At 39.2% G+C, this 23,394-nt stretch overlaps 1 protein-coding gene across 4 annotated transcripts in view; it reads left to right on the forward strand.

Annotated features, from left to right (window-relative positions):
- Positions 1-1,392: 1,392 nt before the first annotated feature.
- klc1a (kinesin light chain 1a) overlaps positions 1,393-23,394 on the forward strand; it is a 42,726-nt gene continuing 20,724 nt past the window's right edge. For 3 of the 4 annotated variants that reach the window (XM_054613364.1, XM_054613366.1, XM_054613367.1), the window contains exons 1-7: positions 1,393-1,813; positions 8,821-9,088; positions 10,979-11,209; positions 11,760-11,838; positions 16,592-16,820; positions 17,907-17,994; positions 21,055-21,156. In XM_054613364.1, the coding sequence (XP_054469339.1) occupies positions 8,822-9,088; positions 10,979-11,209; positions 11,760-11,838; positions 16,592-16,820; positions 17,907-17,994; positions 21,055-21,156 (996 nt within the window). In that variant the 5' untranslated portion in view covers positions 1,393-1,813; position 8,821. Of the gene's footprint in view, positions 1,814-5,923; positions 5,931-8,820; positions 9,089-10,978; positions 11,210-11,759; positions 11,839-16,591; positions 16,821-17,906; positions 17,995-21,054; positions 21,157-23,394 lie in introns of those variants that run through there. The other variant, XM_054613365.1, reaches the window with a different exon arrangement.

Here is a 23,394-nt window from a genome sequence, read left to right on the forward strand (position 1 = left end):
TTTTAATCTCTTTTCTGTCTGTCTCTATTTCTGATGTGTGGTTGATTTAATCAAATCCCATTCAGGCACTGAAATATATATATTTCCACTGCTCATATTTCCACTGCTCATTTGATTTGTTCCGTCCATCTTTTCTTATAATTACATTTTAAAACTGGCGTAAATCTTGAGGAGCTTCCCATAAGCAGGACGTTCACCATTAAAAATGTATTAAAAAACAAATCAATTTAGTGTATTAACACCTGCCTGCACTTTAATATAAAACCCACACAGGCTCAGATGGATTTCCTACATTTTCTTTGTTATTAGACACATTATTTTCATATCAACGCGTCTGCATTTAACTGATATTTTGGGTCCAGGGTGCATTTACATAAGTGCTGTATTTAAATACAATTTTGCAATACCTGCACTACTACTAGAATATACTTTCCCTTCCACTGCATGTATCTGATGGCTATGGTTACTTGAAATATGACATTTTTTTAAGCACAAAACCTCTCCAGCTCATAAAATATGATTAACTTTCTGCAGATGTAAGTTTGAATAAGTTTAAAACTCATAAATGTTTTTTTTCCTTTTAGAAATAAGTTGTTGGGTATCATTGCAAACCAAAAGTACAGCACTTGAGTGAGGTGTAGTGTATTTAAATACATTTACGCAACCACAAATTTGAAGTACTTGTACTTCTCTCAGATATTTACATTTTATTCTACTTTATACTTCTGCTCTATTACAATTTAGAGGCAAATATTGCACTTATTTACTCCACTATATTTATTTGACATTACTTTGCAGATGTAATTATTTATGCAAAACATAAATCAACTAAAAATATATATATATTTTATTGCAGGTTTAACTACCCAGCAATATATAGAGTAAATTAAATAATCTTACTTTATTACCAGCAACATTTAATAACTGATTATGAAATGGGAGTACTTTTATTATTTTATTTTATTAATTTTATTCTACTTTATACTTCTGCTCTATTACAATTTAGAGGCAAATATTACACTTATTTACTCCACTATATTTATTCGACATTACTTTGCAGATGTAATTATTTATGCAAAACACAAATCAACTAAAAACATATATATAAATTAAATAAGCTTACTTTATTACCAGCAACATTTAATAACTGATCATAAAATGTGAGTACTTTTACTTTTGGTACTTTAAGTATATTTTAATACATTTATAATTAATATTATTTTTACTTGTGAAAGTATTTAGTACTTTAAAAGCATTAGAATAAATCTGGCTGCTCTCTTGCACCGCAGCTTCCCCTTTAACCCGGGCAGGGATGACGTCATTGGAGGAGGAGGAGGAGGAGGTTTGCGGGTAACGCCATTTTCACGCACCGCACCGCAGTCAGTCAGTCAGCCAGCCAGCCAGTGGACCAGGCGGGCTGTCATCTTCACGGGAGACCAGTCCACTCGTTCTGTTCGTTAGTCTGTCCCTCATGAAGCGTGGACTCGGTCCTGCCATGGGACCACGTGGTTCTGCAGCCTGTGTTTCTGACAGTTAGCCTAGGTGGCTAGCTATGTAGCTTAGCTGGTCATCGTTAACGGCGGGTTGATGCGGTGACGTCAGTCGGCGGAACGAATCTCAAAACCGGAAACAGTTTTGAGATATTTTTTTTTTTTTACTTTTAATTATTTTTTTTAAATAACTTATCGGCTAACATTGTTGGTTTGATTAACAAAACCTCTATTTTTTTTAAAAAAAACTTAATTTTTAGACGGGTTTTAAAAAAAAAGGAGATAAACGGACGTTACTTTGGCAACGGATGTCATAGAGAACGGTAGGAATGGCTCCGTGTATTTCCTGTAATTGTATCATTATCTAACTAATTAACCACTCTGACATATATGTTTCATGCTGTTTTTTAAATGTCATCTAGTCAGACATTTTAATTATTATTTATTTTTCATGTTTAAAGGTTTTAAAGATGAACCCCTTTGATGTGTTTACGTTAATTGATGTGTTTACGTCAATTGATGTGTTTACGTCAATTGATGTGTTTACGTCAATTCATGTGTTTTACGTTAATTGCAGGAATTAGATGCATTAGATGCTGTGAGCACATGAACTGTCACTGAATGTACAGTTCTATGAATTGTATCATTATCTAACCACTTTGACATATATCTTCATGTTGTTTTTTTTAAATGTCATCTACTCAAACAACATTTTAATTATTATTTATTTTTCATTTTTAAAGGTTTTGAAGATGAACCCCTTAGATGTGTTTATGTGAATTGCAGGAATTAGACTCTTTAAGCACATTAGCTGTCACTGAATGAGCTCACCACAGTAGTGTGACAGGGAGGACACTGGGCTAACTGGTTCTGCAGGTTAATCCATTTGTGAGCGAGATGGCTTTGGACAAAGCAGCAGGAACTGAAACATGCACTTGTTGGTGGGGGGGGCTTCTGCATTCACCCTTAAAGTCTTGATGTTTTTTCATATGTCATGTGATAGGTGGACGTACCCCTCTTTCATTGATATTCACAGCGGGGTTGCAGGGTGTGAAAGCTGCCTGTGTTCAGGAGACAGCTTCGGAGGGACAGTGGATCTCAGTGTGGGGACTCACACAGCTGTGAATATTTTGACATTGTAGGACAGCACAACACTGCACGACAGAAATCTCAGGAATACACACACACACACACAAAGTTTTCCCCAGAGTTTTTGTTTACCGCGCCCTGTCGTCTTTAATATTTAATCCACCCAGAAGAGAGCTCATGACAACCTGCAGGGCTCCTCCTCCGGGCTAACACCCCTCTGCTCTCCTGGGGAAGCTTGTTGTTGGCTCAGAGATCCCAGAAGGTTTTTATTTGTGTGTGTTTGTGTGTGTTTGTGTGTGTTTGTGTGTGTGTGTGTGTGTGTGTGTGTGTGTGTGTGTGTGTTGACATTCTCTGGAGTTATCCCTGCTGGTGGGGAAATGACAATTATGTGTTGCCGCTGCAGATTTTTGGTTGTAATGCTGCAGGGTTTTCTTGAGCTGCGTAGATGTCTTCTGCATGTGAAGCACAGCGTACAACTCAAACATAACGCCTGCTGGAAAACACTGCAGATGTAGTGCATTTTTAATGTACTCTGGTGTACTTTTACACATTATTTAAATATTTGAATTGTCGCCCTAACAGTACTGATTTTTGAAGCTGAAAACATCAATATTTTATGTTTTTTGGTAGGGATTCCTTAACCTGTTTGTGTACTTACACAAAGACCCTTTTTCTGAAGTACTTTATACATCTTTTGACATTTCTGTGCTGTAATAACTCATTACTTATTGGCCTATTCTGATTTATCTGCAATAAACGGATCTCAGCTGATCAATATCCGCCTGGCTGACTAATTGGTTGGGCATTAATCAGAATAAACAAAAAGGTACTTCAAGGGTGGTGGACACCAACAGCATACAGATTTTAGATGCAGAAAAGGAAATGCTTTGGCTCTCACCTGTTTCTTCAAGCGAGTGTTTTGCTGCAGAAAACCAGAAGCTTTAATAAATAAAAATACACTCCGTTGCCAGTTTATGAAGTAGCTAAAACTAATGCAGTGTGATACAGCAGTGAATACTCCCTTCATGAAGGTTATAATGTTCAGTCTTTGTTGAAATTGTTTAGAAAAGGTGTTGATTTAACCTTGAGCTCCTTCTTTAGGCTTCAGATTGTGCTGTTGTTTAGAGCTAACACAATTTGATCAATTTGATGATGATCAAATAGTTGCTGATTCGTGTTTTTGGCCATTCAGCAAACAGAAAAGCCTAAAATCAGCTTCTCAAATTGGACCAGTTTTTGCGTGCTTTTGTGTGCTGTATTATTGTTAATTGAAAAACTTTGGGGTTTATAAGGTTGGTCGGACAAAAAAAGTATTTTGAAGACATCAAACTGGGCTTAAGGACATTTTAATGGGCATCTTTTCACAATTAAGAGGATGAAAATTGTCAATAGTAACTTTAGGGTTGTTAAATGTCTATGTTAGACAGACAGACAGGCGTTTCTAATATTTTGTTCACCCTATTCATATCCCTGAGGACTGACAAAACACTCTCTCTCCATCTATATATATCTATACTGCGTTGAAAAATAAATTTTAGTCTGCACAAGTTCTTCCTGATTTTAGAGATTGTTTAATCTCAATCAAAGTCAGTCTCTGTATGAGTAATAAATCCGGTATATTCTCTAGTTATCTTTCAGCCTTCGGGATGCTGCAGCATGAAGCGCTGCCTCCGCTGTCTCTGTAGATCTCAAACTACTTCACTGATTCGTATGATAAACTGAATCTCTTGCCCAAGGCTCCCTCGTGGAGATATAAAACAAGTCATTGGCGCTCTTCATGTCATGTGAGGTCTTACCAGAAGTGAGCGTGCGATTCATTCTCGGAGATGACACATAGTTTAACTCAGCAGCTAATTAAGTCACACAGAATCAGGCAGTGTCGGGAGTTGGGTTAAAGTTGATTTGTTTAATCCTGATGTCCACCAGACACAGAACACCAAATCTGTCCTTTTATTGATCCCAATCATACATTCCTGAGTTTCAGCCGTGCAGTGTTATGTCTCGTGAACGCCTGATTTGTTCATCCCTCTCTTGGTCCCTGAAGCTAATAACTTATGTTGTCACATGACACATTAGTAATGGCTTCATTATTAAGACTGAAGGAACAGTGAACTCAAAGACTTCTGTGTGTCGGGTTGCTAAAAGGAACAGTGACAGATATATGTAAGCAACCATTTTCAAGCAGCTATAATCTGTATTTTTATATACACAATGGGTCTCTTGACTATTTCTACTTCTATCTGCAGTTCCCTCCAGCTCTATAGAGTTAAATATCTTATTTTAGCTCATTGTTTTTGGTTTTCTGGACTGCAACGTTACAACTGTGGTTTACTCTCAGCGCTACCATCAGGGTCGTTTTCAACAAAAGAAGCTCTGATGAACTCACTTAACACTTCCTGCCTGCATCAAGCAGTAGACAGGCAAAGTTAGAGACTAGCTGGTGAAGAAAGTGGAATATTTAGATGTGAAAAAGCCCCAAAATAAAGCTTAAAGGAGAGGGAATACTGGATTCTAACAGGTGGACAGAGACACCACTCTTAAAGAACGCTAATGTTGCTCCATGTACTTTCCTTCTGTAGGTTGTGCTCTTTTTTTATTTTTTTGCTTTCAGCTGTAGTAGAGATAGCTTGTGTTGTTAACCACCCCGTTTTGAAAGCTCTATATATATATATATATATATATATATATATATTATATAGCTGTTGCGTCATTTGAATCTTTGATAGAGAGCAGCCAAACGAACACACATCTATGAGTATATGTTATTCAAATTAAACTTGTTGAGGCTCTTTCAGACTTTCTCCCTCTTTAATGTGGATGTGCCTATTAGTGCCTATCAGCCCACATTGCTGACTCAGATTGCCGGCTCCTTCCTCACTCACTGTTCCTCTTCTTCGTTGGTCCCAAACACACCCCACCCTCTCTCCTTCGTACCCTACCAGTCTCCCAATCGACTAATATCACTGCCTTAACCTGCTTACATAAAGAGAGAGCGGTAGTGTCCCCCCCACGGGCGCTCCGCTTCAAGCCAGCTATTTACATTTCAAACGTTAACTTCAGAAGTAGTTTCTGTGCCTTTCCCTGTGGTGCTTTTGTTCTCTGAGACTCATCTGATGCCAAAAATAAAAAAGGACTGTTAGATCAGAGCATGAAAAAAAGGCCTGCGCTGTCACTTTCACTTCTGTATTACTCCGCCTGCAGTGGTGGTAGTTGTTGTTGCCCGTCTCGTTCTTTGCAGTTTTGGGATGTTTCCAGTGGTTTAAAGTTGACCTTGCTCCGTGTTGTTGGAGAACAAAACAGGGATTTACACCCAGCTCAATGCATGGCCCTTTTTAGGATCCAGTTTGATAGGTTTGAAACATTTATTTTGATACTTACATCTTGAAATGTGTGTTTTTTTCCCTTAGTGAGCTTTGCAATCAGATCTGCTAATCAGTTTTTCAGCTCGTTTTCAGCAGCGACACAATTTTAGCTGAATTGATGTGATGGAAACACTGGTGTTAACTGACATGATGTGCATTTTCCTAATGACTTGATAGATTAATGGCTACAGCAGTACGCTATTAATATTGACGCAGCCCATCTGTTCTCTGCAACATAATTAAAAACTCCAAATAATGTTTGGTTACCTGCTTACATGAAGAAATGTAAGTGTGTGGGTGGTTGCTGTTTAAATTTCCTCTCAGACAGGTATGACTATTTTTACTAACAGATGAAGAACTTGTTGAATCTCATCTTATGTAGAGTTGGTAGCTATTTTCTAAGTATTGTCTTTAAAATATAGCCACTACTTAATCAATTAAACGCCTTAAAGCTTAAATAAAAAAGGCTACCTCGTTCCAGCTTCTTAACTTTCAGGATTTGAAGGGTTTAGTGTTTTTTGGCAGCGTTTTTCCCTTTTCTTTGAGGTTTTATTAACCAAATGATGGGTCAGTTAATCTAGAAAACAATCACCAGGTTGATCTATAAAGAGAATAGTTGTTGCAGCTCTAATTCTTTTATTTGTAGGTGTTGGTGGGTGTATATTTATTCAAGTGTCATTTGGATCTGAAGCTGAAATTGAGAAACAAGTGAAACATAAACACCAACAACAGGATAAATAATGCTAATATGTCTTCATCAGTTTGTCTAGAATATTAGGAAATCCTTTTAAGAAATGTGGTGGAGTTCCCAGTACAAGTTTGAGGTGAACATGACCTGTCTTCTAAGTAAGTTTAACTGAAAATCCCCTCATGCCGCTCAGCTCCGCTCACCTGGAGCTGCTGTTTTTCCATCGCCTCCTTCACGCTAGCTTCCTGGTCAGCTGACACGCTGCAGGCCGGCTGCTGAGTCACATGGAGCGGTCGGAGCTATAGCCCTTCCTCCGTCTGCCTCGTCTGCTCCCGTCTACAGATATTGTTCTGTTTTTTTTCCTTCCACGCTTGAACCGAAATGTGAAATCGGAGGCAGTTCAGGACAAGTCTGCCAATCTGTTTTCATCTTTTATTCTCAGGTGGGCAGGCTGGTTCGACTCATTGCAGCTTTAAGGACAACACTATGTTTAGTGAGTCACACTGGAGATGTGTTTTCAGTTCTGTATTGTTTCATGGAGCCACGCAGAAGAACATAACTTCAGTCAGTGTTTCTGTTAATTATTCAGTTTGCAGTTTCAGTTTGTTGTGCTCGCAGAGATTTATTAGGAAGCTCACTACAAGTGCTGCCGAAGATCTCAGTCCTAATCCTCTTAGTGTGTGTGTGTGTGTGTGTGTGTGTGTGTGTGTGTGTGTGTGTGTGTGTGTGTGTGTGTGTGTGTGTGTGTGTGTGTGTGTGTGTGTGTGTGAGTGTGAGATAGAGAGTGTGTTTGGTGAATACAAAGCAAAGAAAGTCAGGATTGAGTGGGAAGGAGTGCATGAGGAGTTTGTTAAATATTATGAAATCTGTTTTTCCTGCTACTCCTATCAATTTGCCTCATTAATCATCAAGGCTGATCCAGGATCTGATTAGGTGCTTTGACCGCATCATTGCAGCACTATTATTATGATGATTAATATTGGAGATATTGTAATCATGGATTTAAAAGTTTAAGTCTGGGTTTTCTAAAGTTGTGTCATATTTTAGTAGGTTTTTAGTTGGTGATTAAACTGGTTAGGTACGTTGAAAGCTAATAACACTGACTAAAATGACATCTCTGTAACCCTTTGGTGGTTACCAAACCTAAAAAGCCCGGTAGCTACCACTCATCATTTATTCAAGTTTCTGCACTTGTTCCCTTCAGAGCTTTTCTAACGATCCGCTCTCACCTCATATCTGTCGTTATCTGTAAACCACACGCAGCCCACAAGCCTCAGATCTGGATTTGAACTGTCAGCAGGCAGACGGTTTATCCTCTGTGGTTTGGGTTCAGCTTTTCATCACCAAAGTCGCTCTTTTTCATAAAGCACAGGAAGTGACGACGCCTCATTTTTTTTAAGGGCACTTCAAACGAGGATTGTCACAAAATGCACATTTTACCTTTGTTTATCCAGCTTTCTCTGCTGCAACACCCTGCTGCTGTCGGTGCTTTGCTCAAAGACACCTTGAGAGTAGTTGGAGAGGAAAGCACAAACATTTCTTATTTATTCTCTCAACCTGAACCACCTCGACTCGTAAACTGGTTCAGCTTTAACCTTTTGTTGAAGCCAGTATTGATTTTTAAAGGGAGATGCCTCAGGCGGTGTAGTTGCAACGAGAGCAGAAAAGGTCAGGAGGATGAAACTCTGAATGAAACATCTGAAGGTTACGTGTTTCATTACGTGCTCATTAGTGATGTAATCAATATGCCACACGTTTCTGGTGAATCCCACTGTGTGGCTCTGTGAATTCCCCTTTTTCCTGGTGGTCATTAATCCTAATTAATCCTGAATAAACCTATTGTTGCGTTTAATGTAATTTATTTTTTCAGACATGAGACGAGTGGAGTCTTTAGAAGACAAAAAGCTGCTTTTAGTTTCCTTGTTTTTTGTCTGGATTTAGAAAAAATGTGCTCTCCTGCATAAGAGCCTGATGTTTGTACTTTTATGAGATCCTTCCTGTCACATTGATACAGACTTTTTTTTCAGTGTCAATTTACGCAATGGTTTGGCATTGAATTTTCTTGGTTTGATTTGTGTTTCTCTGGGAACATTCTGCACTCTTTCTCTTTCTAACAGCTTTAGCCTCATTAAAATGGATTAATACATCATGTTGACTTTAACTTTTCCTTTCCCCGTTGTTAAATCTGCAGAATGCGTGAGGACATGTCCACCATGGTGTGCGTGAAGGAGGAGGAGGACCCTGGGGAGAAGCTGTCCCAGGATGAGATCATCTCCCGGACCAAGCAGGTGATCCAGGGCCTGGATGCCCTGAAGCAGGAGCACCACTCCATCCTGGATGGCCTGCTGGGAACGCTGCGCTGCCTGAAGCAGGACGAGGAGGGCGTCCTGGTGGAGGAGAAGTCCCACATGATCCGCAAGTCCCTGGAGATGCTGGAGCTCGGGCTGAGCGAGGCGCAGGTACTGACAGTCACTGGTGAATCATTATCAACTGAAGTATCAGGGTTTATCTGTTTATGTGTAGGTCTTCACTGAATGTCACACATGAGGTCTTGATTAAGGCTTTAATTACCAGTCAATTAGGGATGTCAGGAGTAACTGGTTTTGCCGTAACCGGGATTATATAAATCACGGTTTCAGAACCGAAGGAACTGAAGACGCTGTGATATCTGTGGTATCCTGATTCCTGCATTGTTGCCCTTTTGAAAACCCTTCTCGTGAGACACCTTGTTTGTGTGTGAGGCGAAATCCTTTCCTGTGGGGGTCACGATATAGGTTATACAAAAATACCAGGAATTCATATGAACTGCAAATTAATTACACAGTTTACCGTCTGGATTAAGTAATAATATGCAATCTGGATATTCAAAATGAATGTTTTTCTAGTCGCTGGTCTGATAATGATACATGCGAACTACAAATTTATGTTGAAATCGGCAACAAAAGCAAACTTTGGTAACAGTGAAAGCAGCAGCAGTTTGCTATAAAGGCTCTGTTATGGAGGTTCCATTTAGTTACTAGGCTAGTTAGGAGGCTAAAAAAACAGCAGGCAGACAAACTCTCCTCTTCAGGCCGACTAACATCACACTTCATTGTTCAAACATTTGTTACACTTTAGGCGTGTCTGTTTTGTGAGACAGAGGAGTGACAGACTTCAAAAAGGCTCCATAAACGATTCAAAAAATGCTGCTTTTGTTGTCTGGCCTTTAGTTGACAGCAATTTGTCTTTTCTGAAGTGATACACATAAAGACAGACTAAGAAAAACAAAGCATAAACACAAATTCAGCTCATGCGTTCATACACAATGTTGCCTTTTTCTGTCTCTTTTTAACATAATTATTTTTAATACTTACACTATTTTAAAATCTGTGTTTTCCAAAGTTCCTCTTCTATAGGTGCAGGGGGGGGAAAAAAACAAACAAAGATATCCTCCTGAGGGAGAAATGAAAGATTTTTCAGCTCATAAATAAAACATTAAAAAAATGTAGATTTATTTTCTTTTAGAGAAAGTTTGAAAGCTCCCAGTCGGCTGTATCGGTGCTCAGTTGGCCGATGAGTCACTGATGAGTCACTGTTGCTTCTTTAGCCCCTCATCTCCATCTCCCAGCAGGCCTTACTTATTAAATATACAATTCACTGCACCATGCAGACTGTTAATACCCATCTTCAGCTCTTCGGGCAGCTTGCAGTTATTGTAAGGCAGAGTGTGATTCATATGTTTCTGCATAATTATCCTACTCTTAACACCTCAAATGTCTGCTTCAAACTCCTTGTCTAATTACACCTCTCCTAGCATTGCACCTCACACCACCTGCTATCAGGTGGATGCTTTTACCCAAAGAGCCTCACAGTAACATTAGTGTACACATATATAGTTCTGGTGGGGCGTGCACTATTATCACTGGTAGTTTTAGTACACTAATTTACACATGAATCTGCCACTATTCACCTTAGAATTCATATATTCTGTGTCATTTTTGGATTGTATTAATAATGGAGCCCTTTCTGCGTCAATGACTCTGATATAATGACATTTTAATATATTCAGATGCTCTTAAATATCACAGGAATTGAAGGGTTTTGGTGTAAATCTTTTTCCAAACAGCCCAGGATGATTGTAGCGAGGAATGAATATTGTAATGAGGTGGTTTTAAGCCAACTCATACAAATGAGATCATGTTCAAGGACTGCAGCTCAGGGAGACGGGGAATATTCTCTACTTCATCACCCCAAAGATAGACTCCAAACATCTCAAATATGCCCCATGATTATGGTTAAGCTATGAAGCAACTCTGTTATGTTTAAAAAAAAAAAACTAAAAACTTCCCTCCCCCCTCGTCTCTGTCCAGGTGATGATGGCGCTGTCGAGCCACCTGAGCTCGGTGGAGTCGGAGAAGCAGAAGCTTCGGGCTCAGGTTCGCCGGCTCTGCCAGGAGAACCAGTGGCTGAGGGACGAGCTGGCCGGGACGCAGCAGAAGCTGCAGAAGAGCGAGCAGAGCGTCGCCCAGCTGGAGGAGGAGAAGAAGCACCTGGAGTTCATGAACCAGCTGAAGAAGTACGACGAGGACTTGTCCCCATCGGTGAGTCCTTTTTAATTCTTCTTCACAGTGTGTTAGCAGTGTATGTTTGACAAGACATCCTATGACTGAAGAAGGACTCCAAAACAAAGAAACTCTGCATCGGTTTCAGCCATGAAGTGAACGATCCAGATTATTTTCTTCTGAGGAGACAAGGTGGACGTTAATTGGTAAAAACGTCTAATTTTCAAAGCAGAAATTAAATCAGAGAGCATATACTTTTTACAAGTACCACACAATAATTCGAAATGGTTCTTAGGAAAACGGGAAACGTTTTTTTATTAAATTCTTTTAATAAGTTTCCATAAATCATTCTGCCTTTTAACTATTTGTGTCAGGTTCATGAATACGTTCTCACTCTTAATCAGCAGCATAGACGATAAAAATCAATCAATATAAACAATCTCAAATATTGTAACACTTTTAAAATGTGCTTGACTGAGCCCAGGACACAAAACGATTACATTAGCGGATAAATAACAAATACTTTTTTATGAATTTAGTAAACAATTGAGTCAGTTCATTCATTGTCCTTCTTCTCTCCCCCTCTCAGGAGGAGAAGGACTCTGATTCCAGTAAAGAGACTCTGGACGACCTCTTCCCAGATGACCAGGACGACCAACCCCCAGGCAGTAAGTCTTCCTCCTCTTCCTCTTCTTCCTTCTACTCTTGTTTTTTCTTTTTTCAAGCATAATCAGTCCTGTATCCAGATATGAAATGTAGCTCCTGGCCTCGGGCGTAGATGTAATTATGGGGCTGTTACTCTCATGTGGAAAGATGGTTACCTAAAATGTGTTATGGAATATATGAATGACATCATTAACTTCATCTTCCATAACATAACTAATGATGTGCAGGTATTTCTTTGCAGTCTTTTTGAAAATGTCACTGCTTTAAAATGAATGTGTCCTCTGAAAACAAATCTTCAATCTTTGCACGAGTGACACTGTAATATACCAAAGTCTGGTCAGTGGATGTCCCCAGAGTCAGAATATATATCCCCTGATTTATGGGGGTTTGTTCTCCTGCCATACATCACTTTTTCTGAACTTTTCTGAAGCCTCATGAGTCTTTTTTTCTCTTCATCTCTGTCTACTTTAACTTCCTCTCTCTCTCTCTCTCTGCACTCTCTAACTCTTTACTCTTCATGTCCACCCCTTTCCCTCAGTGTTTGATGGGGGTGGTCTTTCAGTCGCTCAGCAGCCCAGACAGTAAAGCTGTGTTGGCTGTAAAGGCCCCATTAGTCAGGACCTAGTTTGGCCTGGAGGGAGGCCAAATGGGGTGAAAAGCTCCCTACCAGTTTGGTGTTATAAATAGTGTTATATAGTTCCAGGGTTTATACAGAGAGGTCTTTTTGTGTGTCTGTAGTCAGGTGGAATAATGTTTGGCAAAAGAACACAGTGGTGTTGTTATGAACTCTGGCTTTAAATACGAGTTAAATGCTTAAACATTTGGCACAAAAAACTGAAAGCACATAGTTCTGATTCAAACAAACCTGTTGTTCTTTATGAAACTAAATACAAAAGCATCAGCTACAGTTAAATCAAAGACCTCAACCAGAAGAGCTACAGCATTTATTATGCCGATATATATATATATATATACTAAATGTAAAGAAATATTCTGTAGCTTTCAGGTTGTTTGGGGAACTAATTGGCTTGAGCTTCGAGCCAATGATTGGCAGGGGGAGTAAGAGATTTCATACTGCTTATGTTTTTTACAGTATCTGGTTACTTTAGACGGTTTATTTGGAACAAGAATTTAAATGTGACTTGAAACATAAAATGTTTTTGATGAAAAATTACAATTTGGAGCTTAGTTTTGGCTGCTTGTTCAAAGACCATTAGAAAGATGAAAATCTGACAATAATTATGTTTTTTTTATAGCTTCTGTTTGCGATAAACACTGTAGTTTTGCTGATTGTTTGAAGAAAACATTCCTTTTAATCCCACCGGGGTTTTTTTGGGGGGGGTTCAGAGTGTTAAGAGGTAGAAAGAAGGAATAATGCCAGCTACATATTTGATGCTCATTTTATGTCTGATGCTCGTCCTCGACTTTTCTTTTTGCATTGAACACTTTGTGGGTGTAGTTTTACGTTTTGATCCAGACTTTGATCATAAATTCTGACTGCTGTGCAGGTTGTAGAGCAGACGTAGCACAGCAGGTTGGTTTTGGGATACTGTGTCACATTAGAGCGGGTACATTTTCTTCATGTTTTTAAGGTGGAAAACTGGCTTCATTATGCTGATTTTCACTGTTTTCCCCATCAGCCTTTGATTTGATGTGTTGAGCAGCACAGACTGGATATGAATTATGAATTAAACAGGAGAGACATACTGAATAAAATATAGCTGTGAGTTTGGTAGAGAAATAGGGGGAGCATAAGATGGAGCTTCTACATCTTAAATCTCCATGAAATGTGTGTCACTTTAGAGGTCAATACTGCATAATGAATAAAACAAATAAAATTACGTGACATTACTCCTTTTGGTTATTAAGATGGAGCATAAAAAAAAAAGCCTCTGGTACTAACAAACACAATTCTTATATCCATTTGTACATTTTTTGAAATAATGGTACTTTTTATTTGTCATTTGTTGCCTCAATATGTCAGATTTCCATGATTTTTCAATTCCTTAATCATTCACTGCACTTTGCCAATACACTGTTGGTAATTATAAGTCGGGTTTGAGATATAAACACTATCTTTTTGTAAAAAGTAATAATGCACCCACGCCCATTTACACATAAACACGTCTCATTGTTGCACACACCCACACTTTCCTGCACACACCCACAGCAGTGCTTACAGTAAATACAATCAAGCTACATTTGAGGACGGTGTATACAACACTCAAAGGACTCAAGAATAGGAAACAGATGGGTGGTAGTCGCCTGGAGGGGAGAGAAGCAGGAGTTTTATTGGCTTCATGTTTCCACGGCATCAAGTAAAAGTTAGAACATGTATCAAATGTACAGAGGAGCGGACTCAAAATCATGGTAGTGCTTTCTGTGTGTTTTTGAGTAAATGAAGACGTTGGATGGATGAGAGAGGATGGTAAGGCAGTAGTAGGCCGATGTATGGTGAAGAAACACATCACCGAATGCCTCTTCCACTGGCATAATCCTCTCAATGTGAAATAGAGGTGTGTGTGTGTGAGTGTGTGAGTGTGTGAGTGTGTGTGTGTGTGTGTGTGTGTGTGTGTGTGTGTGTGTGTGTGTGTGTGTGTGTGTGTGTGTGTGTGTGTGTGTGTGAGTGTGTGAGTGTGTGAGTGAGTGAGTGAGTGAGTGAGTCTGGAGTAGATTAGATGTCTTTCCTCCTCGAGCTCATTCAGACTGCCTGAAAAGCTTTCGGGGGTTTTTCGGTAAATTGCCGTCAGCAGGAAAGAAGATAATGATGATGATGGCAGCTCTGCATTTATTTAAATTTTCAATTTTTTAAAGTGTGGTTCAGAGATATGGAGTTGCACCTCCATAAAACCTCCAATACTTTTAAGAGATAGCTTAACTTTTAGTCCCTAGTACAGTTCAAAGTCTTAAAAAATGGTGCATCCTACTTTTCCCATAATGCATCTCGATGGCTTTTTTATTGCAACAAGTATTCCTTAAGACGGGTACACTGACCTTGATGTGATACGAGTTTGGCTGGTGACCTTTGTTACATCTCTCTCGTGTCTCAAGTAATTTCTTCAGGAAAAAATGTCAAATTTCTACTGATAATAAACTGAAAATATCTTTGGATTTTGGACGACAAAGGTCGAACAAAGCAAACAATGGGAGGACGTCATATTGGGCTTCAGGAGAAGAAGAGATGATCATTTTTTAACCCCAGACTTAGAGTCTGAATCAGGTTTATTGCCAAGCAGATTTTCAGCTACAAGGAATTGGCCTTGGTATTTACGTGCAATGATTAACATAGTAAGAGAAAAGGAAAGCACCGCAAAATTTAAGAATCATAAATAGAAAATACCATAATAAGTTAGAAAATAAATGCAGAATAATCACTAAAAAAATGATTGTTAACTACAGTGCAGATTACACCCTTTGTTCATGAATGTGTGGATACAAACAAAGTGATTTTCTTGTTAGCATTTGATGATGGATGAAAACATTGAGTCTCAGATGTTTTTGGTCTTTGCTGGACATTATTCTGTTGTGCCGTCAACATCTTACTCTGCGGTGAGCTAGCGTAGGTAGAGACCGGCTGCTGTGGTGCGAGTGGTTCTGGTATCATTTCACTGTGGTCCTTGTTGTTACCGCTGTGGGCAGCTCCCACTCCAAACACCCACCGGCTCTCCTTCACAGTCAATAAAGTCCTGCATGCATTTTAATAAGAAACCCAATCAGGTGAGGCAGACAGACAGACGGGCAGACCTTCACCATCCTGTATTCCTGACCTCATTAAGATAAGATAAGATAAGATAATCCTTTATTCGTCCCGCAGCGGGGAAATTTGCAGGCTTACAGCAGCATAGAGTAAAGTGCACACAAGAAACATAGTAAAAGAAACGCATTAGCTGTGCGATGTAGCAGAATGAGGACATTGGTTATGTGTGAATAATCTTGTTTGAAGGCCATATGTTAATAGCTTGGTGTTTGTATGTTTGTGGTTTCAGCTTTGACCCATTTGTAGAAACTCAAATGACTAATTGTTTCACAGGATTGTTAAAATGAACCAGGAGAATAGCTGTGATGATTGTAAATAAGTTGGGTTGATTCATATTCAAACACATAATAAAGTGTGTCAGAATGTCACCTGCTTATCTATAACACTTGGCATTTGTTAGACTGCTGAAGTATCATTTCCTTTTTTATTAATAGAAAAAATACTAAATTACCAACAAGGAAGGTACAAGTAGGTAGAGAAATCTTAGGAAAAAAACAATTAATTTGAAAGACAGAAAAACGAAACAATTTTTAATAGTTGTTCTTAACAAAATTCAAAACATTACTTATTTACAAATTCTCTGTCATGATGGTTGTATGCATTTCTTAGTCCTATGTGATAGAAAATGGAATATCTTTGGGTTTTGAACTATTAGTCGGACAAAATAAGTGTAATAAAGTGTGACTTTGTGTCATTTTCACAATTTTATTGAACGATTAATTGATGTTTGAGAAAATAATCAGAGGACCAAAACTATTAGCATTTAAAAAAATCACTAGTTAACACAATGCTAACTCTATCTGGGATTTCCTGTCCTTTCAGGGCACATATCACAGTTTCAGATGAAATGAAATAACCCTCTCTATATTGCATCAAATATATATTTCTTTCCTGTCTGGATTATTCCACATATGAAACGTGAATGAAAAAGTAAAAATCACAAAGGTGTGTGTCCTGATGTCTGATCTTTTCTTCCTCTTTCCTCCTCGCGTCTCCAGTCCAGCCGACTCACGGCAGCGCTGCGGCGGCGGCGGCTCAGCAGGGAGGCTACGAGATCCCGGCCCGTCTGAGGACCCTCCACAACCTGGTGATCCAGTACGCCTCCCAGGGCAGGTACGAGGTGGCTGTGCCCCTCTGCAAACAGGCCCTGGAGGACCTGGAGAAGACCTCTGGACACGACCACCCGGACGTGGCCACCATGCTCAACATCCTCGCCCTCGTTTACAGGTGGGTCTGTCAGATAGATTTCATCTTGATCCTGAGCTGTTGTTCCAGGAATTTACCTGCAAAACTACAAAAGGTCTTGTATAACTGAGAATTTATATTATGGCTGACTGCTTCCCCGTCCTATTTTAGCTGTGTAAGAGTATAATATCTAATTTTAACCTAAATCAAACCAATAAAAAATATGTTTATTTAATCAGATTTGGTGACATATTTAATACATCTTTTTTTTATTTAAAGTGTTTAAACATGTTTCTTTCTCTTTCAACTTCCCGTGAACTGCAGTCAGTACTAGGACTAATATACAATTGCGCTTCTGTTTCTTACATCACTTTGTTAGCACCATGAAAACAAAACTCTTTACTAGCTTGTAAATCCTTAAAGTCCTGGGCCACGCTGACTATTTTACAAGCCTTCCCAGGTTTTCCGAAAAGAGTAGAAGCCTGTAAATGCTGTTTGCAGTGTTTTTGTAGTTATGATTTAAAGGAATTGTTTCAACCTTCTTGCTCTCATAAATCATTTTTAAAAACAAAAACAAAGAAGGCTTTTTTTCCAGAGAGAAAGATGTGATAATGGTTACAGCATGAAGTCTTTTTGTCGCCTTCACAACTCATTTTGGGTAACAACCCTCAAAGCTTTGTGTGGCAGGCCTCTACAGGACCTCCCAAATAATAGTTAGATGCCTTTCTAGGTCAGAAGTGGAACTTAGCAAACACAGCAGACACAACCAAAGATTTACAGTACAGTAATAGAACCGGGGAAGTGTTAATTTCCCAGCTCAAGAAAGAAAAGAACAAAAAGCGTGACACATGAGACGGTTGGACCCCATGTTCCTTACTCCCACAAATCTTATCCGGTGAACAGTCGGTGCAGTTAATAGTCAGGAATGAGAGACTGGGTTGGCTTGTTGTCTGCAGACTGTTGCATTGACTGTGGGAACTGCTGCAAAGCTATTTGGACCCCGTCACCTGAAAAAGAATGGGCTGTTGGTGGAAATTGTCAGCATAGTTTTATGTTTCTTTTCTTTGTGTACTTGTACTTGTCTGGTGTGTTTCTGTCTGACTCTGTTTCACTTCTGTCTGTTTTCAGGGATCAGAACAAATACAAGGAGGCAGCCAACCTGCTGAACGACGCTCTGGCCATCAGGGAGAAGACTCTCGGCAGGGACCATCCAGCTGTGAGTACATCTGTCCCCACATCACACCAAGGTCATTCAGCTGGGCCCTGTTTTATCTGAATTATATAGATGTGTCTTGGATCTCACTTTAACATAATAGTTTGCAGGGCAGATGGTTCTTACAGACAGGTGCATGAAAAAATTCACATTTAATCAATACATAAAGTAGTAGCAGTAAATATGAAGCTACAGCAATTAGGTGGTTAGCTTAGCTTAGCAATAAGACTAGAAACTGCTAGCATTCCTCTATCAAAGGTGACGAAATCCACCTACCAGCACTTCTAAAGATCAATAATTAACACATTATTCCTCATTTATTTAATTTACACTATCCAAATGTTAAAAAACGACAAATTGTGGTGTTATGAGAGGTTATTCAAGCTTATTATTTTTCATTTTGGTTTGAGCCAGGCTAGCTTTTTCCCCCGTTTCTAACCGGTTGTTGGTGGTAGCTTCATATTTACATAACAGATATGAGAGTGGTATTGATTATCTCATCTCTTTCAGCAAGAAAGCCAATAAGTGTATTTCACTAAAAATCTAATATTCCCTTAATGTAAAGACCTCTAACAATGGATGTAGTATAATGAACATTTTGAAAAGGAATCAATACAGTTAATGGAAAAGAAAATCAAGTTCTCTCTCTTGTTAGACTCACACAGTTATTACCCTCTACTCGTTAATCTACACCTATTTTTGGCTGCTGCAGTGTCCCGGTTCCCCCCTCAGGGGATCCATAACATTCACTGTAAAATATGTTACCCTGCTCCCCTTCAGGTAACACATCTAACAAAACTGACAGCCGTAATAACAGCCAAAGTGGTGTTTGAGTTACAGTTTTGAAGCATTTATCATTTTTAAAGGAGCCTGTGAAGCTACGAGGAAGGTTCAGAATTGCTAAGTGGTGCTCATGGATGAGATAAGATAAGATAAGATAATCCTTTATTAGTCCCGCAGCGGGGACATTTGCAGACTTACAACAGCGCAGAGTAAAGTGCACACAAGAGACATAGCAGAAGAAGACAAGCTAAAAATAAAAATAAAAATAAAAAATAAAATAAAAAATGAAAAATAAAATAAAACAAGTATTATAAATAAGCAATAGAAAAACAACAATAACTGAAATACTATATTTACAGACAGAGAAAAAAAAACAAAAAAATATTTCAACTACTTTTAACTTTTTTAACCATTATTGCACAGTGCAATGTGCAATGTATTGCACAGGTTTCATGCAATGAACTCTTAGAAAGTTTCCTCTATATAAGAACATGAATTAAGAATCATTTCTCCACTTTAAAATATCATTTGTCAAGAAAAAAAACAACAACTACTGATTAAATTTAAATGCTTTTCCAGTGGAAAACAGTAGCACATGACACCCAGAAGCCTCTTGGGAAATATTGGTTGTTTTCAGTCCACCGATCTCACATTTCTCCCAAACACATTTTGATGCATCTGTGACTGCAGTGCAGGACGATCACAGTGAACACGATAGACTCCATTAATAATTGACCCACTCCTGTTCTCAGACCCCATTAACTTCTGTTTGTCAGTGTGACCTTTAACACACAGCAGGTCGACTTACAGTGTTAACCCCAGCAGGCCTGTGTCTCCACTGTCTGGACCTCCATCACTCTCCAGTTTGTGAAGCTGAGGTTAGCCCTCCCTTCTCCCAACCTCCATCCTCTCATCCTGCCACCCGGCCCTGATCTTTCTTTATATAAGGCAGTGATTTCTTTCAGTGATTATCATTAAAAAAAATCATAGTTTTGTCAACAATATAGACAGTTATCTGACCCTGATTCCTCTCACCATATGGTTTCTTCCTCCTACAGTATTTCCAATCTCTTAATCTCTTCTATTTGCTTTTCTTTTCACTATTTTTTGAATGTTGGCCATTGAGAACTGGAACTATTTCTTAAGAAACGTGATCTTGAATTCCACTTTTTTTTTGTACATGATGTTTACATTAGAGCTGATTGGGTGGTCTGTAGCTTTGCCTGTAGGGCTGCAGGTAGTCTCACCACAGCGCTAAAGCAAGGGTATGGCTGCACCCATTATCATTCTGCTACAGTAGAAAAATGTTCTGGCCGGTTCGTATTAAATCAAACCAGTCACTTTAACTTGGGCGTGTTAAGCCCAGGATGCATCATTGGTGCCCGTACAAAATATATAGCGCAGAGAGTCAAAAGGGGGGAGAATGTCACGTGAAATACGCCACCAATGGCAGATTTATAGCCACAGTCTACATCCAGTGAATCTGACTAGGTGACAGATGAAGGTTGGACCTTGGCCTGGTGGCTCTGGAAATTTACCTTGTCACCTCTCTGGGGTCAAGTGCCTCTTGAAATTGGATAATGACGTGTCTGATTTTCTATATACTGTTTATGCTCATATAGCCCTGCGATAGTCTAGCGACCTGTCAAGGGTGAACCCTGCCTTGGCCCAATGTCAGCTGGGAATGGCTCCAGCATAATCTTCATTCTTTTGGAGTACGTTCTCATAGATTGTGAAGGAAAAGGGGGAATCCACATAAATTATACTTAGAAAAAATCAAGTAAGGGTGAGAAAAAGTGAGAAAGAGTTTTGTAAGTGTGATAGCTTTTTTTTCCCCCCCGCTGTCCTTTATTTATCTCCCCCTCTCTTCCTGTTACACTCCCATCTATCACTGCTCCACTCCTGAATGAGCTCCCCCTCCTCCAGTCACCTCACCCCTCTGCCCTCCCTCCCTCCTTCCTTCCTTTCCTCCCACTCTGCCCACATGGCCACCAGAGCCTGTCTGAATCAGAGATCAGAGGTGACCCCCCCCCCCAGGCGCCTCGCTAGTCTCCTTCTTCCTGAGTGCACACGATTCGTCATACATCCGATCTGGATCAAATTACAGCCCACCGCAATCACTTCCTGTTTCTGCAAATCCTCTTTCTCCTCGTTGATTACTCTCTCACCAGATCAATGGCACTTTGCTGCTGTGGCGGAGTCTTGCGGTTGCACATGGGTGAAGATGATTGAGGCTCATCACCAGTAATTAAATAATGGATGCGTTTGTGTTCCCAACAGGTCGCTGCCACCCTCAATAACTTGGCCGTCCTCTACGGGAAGAGAGGGAAGTACAAGGAGGCAGAGCCGCTCTGCAAGAGAGCGCTGGAGATCAGAGAAAAGGTAGGTCAAAGGTCATCAAACACCACGACATAACTGCTTCAGTAGCAGGTAAACAAATGATAGGAAACCACGACTAAGCAGCTGTAACAACCATTTATTTTCTTCTTCACCAGACTTTAAACTTTCCCTTTCAAACTAAAGTTTACTTTCACTCCAATGTCAGACAAACTCTGTGTCCTAGAACAGTCAAACACTAAGCTCTGAATATTTCACTCTCTACGAGTCCCTGGCTCTAAAAACAGCAGAATAAAGGACAAACACTATAGTCCCTTTTTACAGTCTATCAATGAAATGTTCTGGAACATTTCCTGCATGAGGTAAATCGGAGCAGGGATCAATATTGGTAACATTTCCAGATAAATGCTGCTACGACTGTGTTGTGAATGAGAGCAGTAACATTGCAGGGACAAGCAGGAAAACACTGTTACAGTTTAGTATTCACGCCATTGAGTACATCAACATAAGCGCTGGACTAAAGTCAGTTATTTTTGCTTTGCTATGATCGGACAATCTGTGTTATGGGGGAGGGGGGTTTACGGTTGAGCAGTTCTCTCAGAATCCGCCCACTTTAGCGGTTCAAGAAGTGGTCAGATGTTAAGTAGTTGGCACAAAACAATGAAGAAATTACAGTTTATCCAAATGTAAAACAAAACCCCTAAAACTACCATGTTTGTGTTCTCAGTATTAAAATGTCACATTAGATGACTTAGATTGTTTTCTCCCTTGACTCATTCCTGCTGGTTCTCCCTTTGCTTTGCGTAGTTCATAGATGTGTATCATGGGACGGCCTGTACCTCTCAGGGGAGATCGTCAGTATTTTGTCTGACCTCTAGTTTGGTACTCAGCAATCCTGAAAATTCACATTTTATCCACTGCTCTGTATCTGTCCTCAGCTCTTGCCTTTCGAACGAAACCCTCCTTCGCTCTCCGTCTCGCTCCTCCGAGAATGAGACGTCCGCTTTGGATAAGCTGAGCAATTTTTTTTTTTTTTTTTTTTTTTTTTTTTTTTTTTCTTATGCTACTGAAACTCAGATGATAATACTCCCGCTTAGGCTGAACGATTTCAGTTTTTCCTGCACAGGCGAGGCGGCTGCTGCAGAGTGGATGAATCCTAAGGATTTGTTTTGCCTGCATTTCTTTCCTTTTTATAGAGGCTTGAGAAAGCTCAGCTTCTGAGTGAGATTGGTTGACATCAGGGAGAACAGAGAGATGAATATATAAACTGGTATAGAAGATTTTGATTATTCAGTTTATTCGAGAGGAAATGAAAACATTCTGATGCTGAATCCAGTTTGATTCTGTCCTTTATTTTTGAACATGAATGTCCAGATCTGATGCTGATCTAAGTGAATATATTCAAGATTTGCCAATATGAATAGTCACTTTATATTTTCTTAATGAACAAGTATCTGTATTGAATATAATTGCCATATTGTTCTTCATGCGATCGGGGAAGACAGTTAATGAAAGACCTAGTGTTTCACTTAACCAGTAAAGCACATAAATGCTATATTAATGAACACGTCCTGGGATATTTTGTTAGTTTATTTTGAAACGATCCAACATAAAACATTAAATACTCACAAGAGCATTCAACGCTGAAAATAGTTCAGAAGAAATGCTGTTTGTTTTGTAAAAAATACAATGGCCAACTGTTATAAATAAATTATTGATCCTTTTAAAAATTAATGAAGTTATTAACCTTTATTTAAAGATTTATATGTCTTCATTAGGAACCAATGGACAAAGTATAGAGAGACTAATGCTTGTTTGTTTTGGTCTTTTCAATAGTTTAATTGGCATTTGCAAAAGGATATACTATTGTCGGCCCATCCTTTTAAATAAAAAAGAAAATGAAAACCCACAAGTCCACTGCATTGGATATAATTGATCAAATTAGCAGAGGTATAAATATGTAACATTAGCTGTCTTTTTTTAACACTGCATAACATTTTCCCTCAAACTTGAAGCGCTGAACAAGTATTGAATCAAGTCTGTGCTTAAAGGAGCAGAAAACCTGAATGTCTTTTAACTACAACAGCCAAAGTTTTCTTTTCTGCTCAAATGTCCTTGAATAAGAAACTGAAGCCCTGCCTGCTGCTAGCTGTGTCTTTGCACTGGCGTCTTTATTTAAATGTGTCTCATAGGGATAGAAACAAATCTCTGAATTTCTCCCCCAAAACAATCCCCATATTCAGTAAATATTTGGATAAAACATGGATTCAGTCAGTCCCCTGG

This window comes from Anoplopoma fimbria, chromosome 15 (assembly GCF_027596085.1).
Source record: "Anoplopoma fimbria isolate UVic2021 breed Golden Eagle Sablefish chromosome 15, Afim_UVic_2022, whole genome shotgun sequence".
NCBI classification, from domain to species: Eukaryota; Metazoa; Chordata; class Actinopteri; order Perciformes; family Anoplopomatidae; genus Anoplopoma; species Anoplopoma fimbria.